Source organism: Pristiophorus japonicus, chromosome 20 (genome assembly GCF_044704955.1).
Source record: "Pristiophorus japonicus isolate sPriJap1 chromosome 20, sPriJap1.hap1, whole genome shotgun sequence".
Taxonomy (NCBI): Eukaryota; Metazoa; Chordata; class Chondrichthyes; family Pristiophoridae; genus Pristiophorus; species Pristiophorus japonicus.
The window spans coordinates 1,973,986-1,982,971 of NC_091996.1; the positions used below are offsets into that span (position 1 = coordinate 1,973,986).

The 8,986-nt window shown below is 50.2% G+C and overlaps 1 protein-coding gene across 2 annotated transcripts in view; it reads left to right on the top strand.

Moving 5' to 3' along the window:
- Window positions 1–7,416, top strand: part of LOC139233100 (noelin-like) — a 370,166-nt gene extending 362,750 nt beyond the window's left edge. For both annotated transcript variants that reach the window (XM_070863624.1, XM_070863623.1), the window contains exon 6: window positions 6,258–7,416. In XM_070863624.1, coding sequence (XP_070719725.1) covers window positions 6,258–6,932 — 675 coding nt within the window. In that variant the 3' untranslated portion in view covers window positions 6,933–7,416. The remainder of the gene's footprint in view (window positions 1–6,257) is intronic.
- The last annotated feature ends 1,570 nt before the right edge of the window (window positions 7,417–8,986 follow it).

Sequence of the window (8,986 nt, forward strand, 5' to 3'; positions counted from 1 at the left end):
ATGAAGGGGTTCGATAGGGGTCGCTGTAGAGAAGACGTTTCCATTTGTGGGGGAGACTAGAACAAGGAGCCATCAATATAAGATAGTCTGTAATAAATCCAATCGGGAATTCAGAAAAAGTTCTTTACAACAACAACTTGTATTTATATAGCGCCTTTAACGTAGTGAAATGTCCCAAGGTGCATCACAGGAGTGTTATGATGCAAAAAAAACCCAGAGAGTGGTGAGAATGTAGAACTCGATACCACAGGGAGTGGTTGAGGCAAATAGCAAAGATACATTTAAGGGGAAGCTGCTTAAACACAAGAGGGAGAACGTAATAGAGGATATGGTGATGGGGTGAGATGACTTAGGGTGGGAGGGGGCTGGTGTGGAGCACAAACACCGGCACACAGCGGTTTCTGTGTAAATCTGTGTAACACAGAAAGGGATTTAAGTCAAAGGTGAATGGATCGGTCAGAAAATCTAAAGGAGAGTCAGCGTCAGGATTGATTCAGGGTTCCGTAAGTGATGAAATTTGGAAAGAGGAAGCACAAGATAAAAGTTCACGGGGTTGGGGGTAATATATTAGCATGGATAGAGGATTGGCTAACTAACAGAAAACAGAGAGTCGGGATAAATGGGTCATTTTCCGGTTGGCAAACAGTGACTAGTGAGGTGCCACAGGGATCAGTGCTGGGACCCCAACTATTTACAATCTATATTAATGACTTGGATGAAGAAACCGAGTGTAATGTAGCCAAGTTTGCTGACAATGCAAAGATAGATGGGAAAGCAAGTTGTGAAGAGGACACAAAAAATCTGCAAAGGGATATAGACCGGCTCAGTGAGTGGGCAAACATTTGGCAGATGGAGTATAATGTGGGAAAATGTGAGGTTATCCACTTTGGCAGGAAGGACAGAAAAGCGACATTTTATTTAAATGGAGAGACTACAGAATGCTGCAGCACAGAGGGACCTGGGGATCCTCGTACATAGAAACACAGAAACATAGACAATAGGTGCAGGAGTAGGCCATTCGGCCCTTCTAGCCTGCAACACCATTCAATGAGTTCATGGCTGAACATGCAACTTCAGTACCCTATTCCTGCTTTCTCACCATACCCCTTGATCCCCCTAGTAGTAAGGACTACATCTAACGCCTTTTTGAATATATTTAGTGAATTGGCCTCAACAACTTTCTGCGGTAGAGAATTCCACAGGTTCACCACTCTCTGGGTGAAGAAGTTTCTCCTCATCTCGGTCCTAAATGGCTTACCCCTTATCCTTAGACTGTGACCCCTGGTTCTGGACTTCCCCAACATTGGGAACATTCTTCCAGCATCTAACCTGTCTAAACCCGTCAGAATTTTAAACGTTTCTATGAGGTCCCCTCTCATTCTTCTAAATTCCAGTGAATATAAGCCCAGTTGATCCAGTCTTTCCTCATATGTCAGTCCTGCCATCCCGGGAATCAGTCTGGTGAACCTTCGCTGCACATGAAACACACAAAGTTAGTATGCAGGTACAGCAAGTAATCAGGAAGGCAAATGGAATGTTGGCCTTTATTGCCGGGGGGATAGAGTATAAAAGCAGAGAAGTCCTGCTACAACTGTACAGGGTATTGGTGAGGCCACACCTGGAGTACTGCGTACAGTTTTGGTCTCCGTATTTAAGGAAGGATATACTTGCATTGGAGGCAGTTCAGAGAAGGTTCACTAGGTTGATTCCAGAGATGAAGGGGTTGATTTATGAAGAAAGGTTGAGCAGGTTGGGCCTATACTCATTGGAATTTAGAAGAATGAGAGGTGATCTTATTGAAAAATATAAGATTCTCAGGGGACTTGACAGGGTAGATGTAGAGAGGATGTTTCCACTCGAGGGGAAATCTAGAACTCGGGGCATAGTTTCAGAATAAGGGATCGCCCATTTAAAACAGATGAGGAGGAATTTCTTCTCTCAGAGGGTTGTAAATCTGTGGAATTCTCTGCCCCAGAGAGCTGTGGAGGCTGGGACATTGAATATATTTAAGACGGAGATAGACAGCTTTTTTTGAACGATAAGGGAGTCAAGGATTATGGGGAGCGGGCGGGGAAGTGGAGCTGAGTCCATGATCAGATCTTATTGATGGGAAAGACAGATCTCCAATCAAGCATCAGTCATTGCAGGGCCTGAGGTCCTCACTACAATCATAGAATGATTCCACACAGCTCAGGCCATTCAGCCCAGCGAGCCTGTGCTGGCTCTTTGCAAGAGAAATCCAATTTGTTCTTTCAAAGTCCCTGAGTTTCAGTCCCAAAGCTGAATTCCAGAGGTGAGGTCAGTGACTGCCCCTTGACATCAAGGCAGCATTTGACCGAGTGTGACATCAAGGAGCCCGAGTAAACTGAAGTCAATGGGAATCAGGGAGTAAATGCCCCACTGGCTGGAGTCATACCCAGCACAAAGGAAGATGGTTGTGGTGGTTGGAGGTCAATCATCACAGCCCCAGGACATCGCTGCAGGAGTTCTTCAGTTCTTCAGCGTTCCTAGGCCCAACCATCTTCCCCTGCTTCATCAATGACCTTCCATCCATCATAAGGTCAGAAGTGGGGATGTTCACTTCCATTCACAACTCCTCAGATAATGGAGCAGTCCGTGCCCACATACAACAGGACATGGACAACATTCAGGCTTGGGCTGATAAGTGGCAAGTAACATTCACGCCAGACAATGACTATCTCCAACAAGGGTTATGGGAAAGGGCAGGGGAGTGGGACTACCTGAGGTGCTCTTGCAGAGAGCTGGCATGTGCTCGATGGGCCGAATGGCCTCCTTTTGTGCTGTAACCATTCTGTGATTCTAAGAGAAAGTCTAACGAACACCCTTTGACATTCAATGTCATTACCATTGTGGCTAACTAAAGGGGTTACGTATAGTATTAGAAGATTGGGAGTTTTCAAAACCAGCAAAGGATGACCAAAAATTGATGAAGAGGGAAAAAATAGAATGAGAGTAAACTATCAAGCAATACAAAAACAGATTGCAAGAGTTTCGACAGGTATGTAAAAAGGAAGAGAGTAGGAAAAGTAAAGGTGGGTCCCTTAGAGGCTGAGACAGGAGAAATTATAATGGGGAATCTTCTCTTCTTAGGCAGTCCCTCAGAGTCGGGGAAATGGCAGAGACGCTAAAGAAATATTTTGTGTCTGACTTCACGGTAGAAGATACAAAAAACATCCCAGAAATAGAGGACTACCAAGGGCTAATGAGAGTGAGGAACTTAACGTAATTAGTATCAGGAAAGAAAAAGTACCAGAGAAGCTAACGGGACTAAAAGCCGACAAACCCCCTGGACCTGACGGCCTACATCCTCGGGATCTAAAAGAGGTGACTGCAGATTGGAAGGTAGCAATTGTAACCCTGCTATTCAAGACAAGAGGGGAGAGAGAAAACAGGGAACTACAGGCCAGTTAGCCTGACATCAATCATCAGCAAAATGCTGGAATCCATTATTAAGGAAATGGTAACATGGCATTTGGATAATCGTAATGTGATTTGGCAGAGTCATCATATTTTTATGAAAGGGAAATCGTGTTCCACAAATCTATTCGAGTTTTTTGAGGATGTAACTAGCAGAGTAGATAAAGGGGAACGAGTGGATGTAGTATATTTGGACTTCCAAAAGACATTTGATAAGGTGCCACATAAAAGGTAGTTACTCAAGATAAGAGCTCGTGAGGTTGGGGGTAATATATTAGCAAAGACAGGATTGGTTAAAGGATCATCCCGACTTGGAAATATATCGCCGTTCCTTCATCGTCGCTGGGTCACAATCCTGGAACTCCCTCCCTAACAGCACTGTGGGAGCACCTTCACCACACGGACTGCAGCGGTTCAAGAAGGCGGCTCACCACCACCTTCTCAAGGGGCAATTAGGGATGGGCAATAAATGCCGGCTTTGCCAGTGACACCCACATCCCAAGAATGAATGTGAAAAAATGTTCCCGATTCCCACTGCCCTTTGCGTGAAGAAGTGTTTCCCGACATCACCCCGGAACAGCCGGGCTCTAAATGTAAGGTTCTGCCCCTTGTTCTGGACTCCCCCCACCCCAGGAAATAGTTTCTCTCTATCAATCCTATCAACTCCTTTTAATCATTTTAAACACCTCAATTAGATCATCCCTTAATCTTCAAAACCAAATTAGATAGATTTATCTCAGACAATAACATTTTGTGACAGGTATCTGAGTAATTTGCAATAGGACATGACATGTGGTGAGTGTAGTGAGCTCGGGGGGAACAGGGGACTTTGGACATGTGCTTCCCAAAGCTTTTCCCCACTGGGGGTTTTCCTCACCTCGTGTCTGGCTCTGTTGTAGACTCAGCGATAGAGATTGATCACTCTGATTGGTCAACACCTCTATTATCATTGTATCCTGCGACTCCCGGGATGGGAGAAGGGGAACTCAATGGAACCTGGTCTTCTTTGGTCTAGTTATCCCAATGTTCATAAGTTATTGCTGCTCAACTTCTCCTCCACCCTCACACTCTTGAATATGCTTTGTTACTACGCCTGTTACTGATTACACAGAATGTACGGCACAGAAACAGACCATTCGGCCCCTCTGCACCGTGCCGGTGTTTGTGCTCCATACCAGCCCCCTCCCCATCTCACCCCATCACCATATCCTTGTATTCCTTTCTCCCTCATGTGTTTATCTAGATTCCCTTACATACATAGAATCACAGAAAATTACGGCACAGAAGAAGGCCATTCGGCCCATCGTGTCCACGCCGCCCGACAAAGAGCCACCCAGCCTAATCCCACTTTCCAGCTCTCGGTCCGTAGCCCTGTAGGTTACTGCACTTCAGGTGCACATCCAAGTACTTTTTAAATGTGGTGAGGGTTTCTGCCTCTACCACCCTTTCAGGCCGTGAGTTCCACCCCAGACCCCCACCACCCTCTGGGTGAAATTTATTTTGCTCATCTCCCCTCTAATCCTTCCACCAACTACTTTAAATCTATGCCCCCTGGTTGTTGACCCCTCTGCTAAGGGAAACAGGTCCTTCCTATCCACTCTATCCAGGCCCCTCATAATCTCCCCTCGGCCTCCTCTGTTCCAAAGAAAACAAACCCAGCCTATCCAATCTTTCCTCATAGCTAAAATTCTCCACTCCCTGCAACATCCTCGGAAATCTCCTCTGTACCCTCTCCAGTGCAATCACATCTTTCCTGTAATGTGGTGACCAGAACTGCACACAGTACTCCAGCTGCGGCCTAACTTGTGTTGCACAGTTCTAGCATAACTTCCCTGCTCTTATATTCTATGCCTCGGCTAATAAAGGCAAGCAATACTGCTACCTCCCTCCTTTTTTAACCTGCTCTCTATCTCGTTTGAAAATCCTGTAACCAGGAATACATTTTTGCTATTCACGTCAAACATTCCCTGTGTTAGCGAGTTCCACATTCTCACCACTCTCTGGGTAAAGAACATAGGAACATAAGAAATAGGAGCAGAAGTCGGCCATTTGGCCCTTTAAGCCTGCTCCGCCATTCAATAAGATCATGGTTGATCCGTACTTAGCCTCAACTCCACTTCCCTGCTCACTCCCCATAACCCTTTACTCCCTTATCATTCAAAAATCTGTCTATCTCCACCTTAAATATATTCAGTATCTCCACAGCTCTCTGGGGTAGAGAATTCCACAGATTCACCACCCTCTGAGAGAAGAAATTCCTCCTCAATTACATTTTAAATGGACGACCCGTTATTCTGAAACTATGCCCCTGGTTCTAGATTCCCCCATGAGGGGAAACATCCTCTCTGCATCTACCCTGTCAAGTCTCCTCAGAATCTTATACATTTCAATAAGATCACCTCTCATTCCTCTAAACTCCAATGAGTACAGGCCCAACCTGCTCAACCTTTCCTCATAAGTCAATCCCCTTTATCTCAAAAGAAGTGTTTCCTGAATTTGTTATTGTAGTTATTAGTGACTGTCTGATATTGATGGCCCCCTAGTTCTGGTCTCTCCCACAAGTAGAAACATCTTCTCTCTGTCTAGCCTATTGAACCCCTTCATAATTTTGAAGACCTCTATCAGGTCACCCCTCTGGTGTTGAAGTCTTGCCCCCGCATAAGAAACAGGATCAGGAGTAGACCATAGGGCCCCTCGAGCCTGCTCCGCCATTCAATAGGATGATGACTGATCTGATCATAAACTCCAGTCCACTTCCCTGCCCGCATTGAGGTGACAAACCCATCTTGACACCATCTTGTTTATTTTTCCCCCCCTAGGTATATTACATGGATGGTTACCATAACAACCGCTTTGTGCGAGTTTACAAGTCCCTGCAGGACTTCATGAGCACGGACAATTTCACGGTGCATCGCCTGCCCCACCCTTGGTCGGGCACCGGCCAGGTGGTCTACAACCAGACCCTGTACTTCAACAAGTACCAGAGCCACATCATCATCAAGTTCCACATCCCCACCGAGCGCCTGCTCACCCAGCGCAGCCTCGACTACGCGGGCTACAACAACATGTACCCCTACTCCTGGGGCGGCCACTCCGACATCGACCTGATGGTGGATGAGGGGGGGTTGTGGGCCGTCTACGCCACCAATCAGAACGCGGGCAACATCGTCATCAGCAAGCTGGACCTGGTGACGCTGGAGGTGGTGCGGAGCTGGAACACGGGCTACCCCAAGCGCAGCGCCGGAGAGGCCTTCATGATCTGCGGCACTCTGTACATGACCAACTCCCACCTGGGTGGGGCCAAGGTGTACTACTCCTACAACACCAACACATCCACCTACGAGTACACGGACATCCAGTTCCACAACCAGTACTCCCACATCTCCATGCTGGACTACAACCCCAAGGATCGGGCTCTTTACACCTGGAACAATGGACACCAGGTCCTGTATAACGTCACCCTCTTCCATATCATCAAATCTGACGAACTGTAAACTCTGTCGCTCACCCGACGGTGCAGTCATTCTAGACTTATATAGATCTGTAGACGTGTACAGGTATATATATATATATTCTGTAGAAAGGACATTTAGCATAATTGACAGTTTTAGCTTTGTATCTGGGCTGTTGCTCTCTCCACCGGAGAGATCTTCTCGATAAGCATCGTCTATCCCTGGTATCCAACTCAACTTCACTTGGAATCGATGGACAGAATGGCCCCTCCGCTCCCCGCCTCCCCATCCCCCTCCCCTTCCCACCCCCCTCCGCTCCCCCTCTCCTCCCCTCTCCCTTCCCTCGCGGTCCCCCTCCCCATCCCCCTCCCCCTCTCCTCCCCTCTTCCTCCTCCCTCCTCTGCACACCATCCCCTATCCTCCACCTCCTCTCCCGTCCGCCCCCCCTTCCCCCCCCGCCTCCCCTTCTCCGTCATCCCCCTTCCCTCTCCCCTCCCTCTCCACTTCCCTCCCCGTCCCCTCTCCCCTCTCCCCTCTCCCTCCACATCCCTCCCCCTCCATCCTTTCCCCCCTCCGCTCCCCACTCCCCCTCCTCTCCCTTCCCCTCCTCCATCTCCACCTCCCCCCTCTCCCTATCCCCCCTCCCCCTCTTCTCCCCTACCCCTCCTCTCTCTCCCTCTCCCCCCTCCCCTACCCTCCCCCTCCCCATCCACTCCCTCTCCCCCTCCACCTCCGCCCACCCCCTTCCCTTTCCCCCTCCTCCCCCCCTCCCCAGGGGCCCAGGCAGTTCCCGGCGAGCCTGGGTCCTGCAGTGACAATCGCACCAGGAGCAGGGCAGTGTAACCACGGGCAACCATCGACGCCCAATGGGTCCGAGGCACCTCCAGAACTTCAGCAAACCGTGAGGGGTGCTGGGCGATCCTGCCCCCTTCGACCCCCCTGGGCCGGACAGCGACACCCCCACTGACACACCCTCACACCCCCACTGACACACCCTCACACACTCACACACCCATAAACACACCCACACACCCCCACTGACACACCCTCACACCCCCACTCTCACACCCGCTCACACCCACACACCCCCACTGACACACCCTCACACCCCCACTCTCACACCCGCTCACACTCACACACCCAGTCACACTCCCACTGACACACCCTCACACCCCCACTGACACACCCTCACACCCCCACTGACACACCCTCACACCCCCACTGACACACCCTCACACCCCCACTGACACACCCTCACACCCCCACTGACACACCCTCACACACCCACACACACCCACTCACACACTCACACACCCACTCTCACACCCGCTCACACCCTCACACACCCAGTCACACTCCCACTGACACACCCTCACACCCCCACTGACACACCCTCACACACCCACACACACCCGCTCACACACTCACACCCCCACTCTCACACCCGCTCACACTCACACACCCAGTCACACCCCCACTGACACACCCTCACACCCCCACTCTCACACCCGCTCACACTCACACACCCAGTCACACTCCCACTGACACACCCTCACACCCCCACTGACACACCCTCACACACCCACACACACCCGCTCACACACTCACACCCCCACTCTCACATCCGCTCACACTCACACACCCAGTCACACCCCCACTGACACACCCTCACACCCCCACTCTCACACCCGCTCACACACCCAGTCACACCCACACACACCCGCTCACACACCCAGTCACACACCCATTCTCACACCCGCTCACACCCTCACACACCCACTCTCACACCCGCTCACACACTCACACACCCAGTCACACCCCCACTGACATACCCTCACACACCCACTCACACACCCACACACACCCAGTCACACACCCACTCACACACCCGCTCACACCCAGTCACACACCCACACACACACCCGCTCTCACACCCACACACACACCCGCTCACACACCCGCTCACACACCCAGTCACACACCCACACACACACCCGCTCTCACACCCACACACACACCCGCTCTCACACCCACACACACACCCGCTCTCACACCCACACACACACACCCGCTCTCACACCCACACACACACCCGC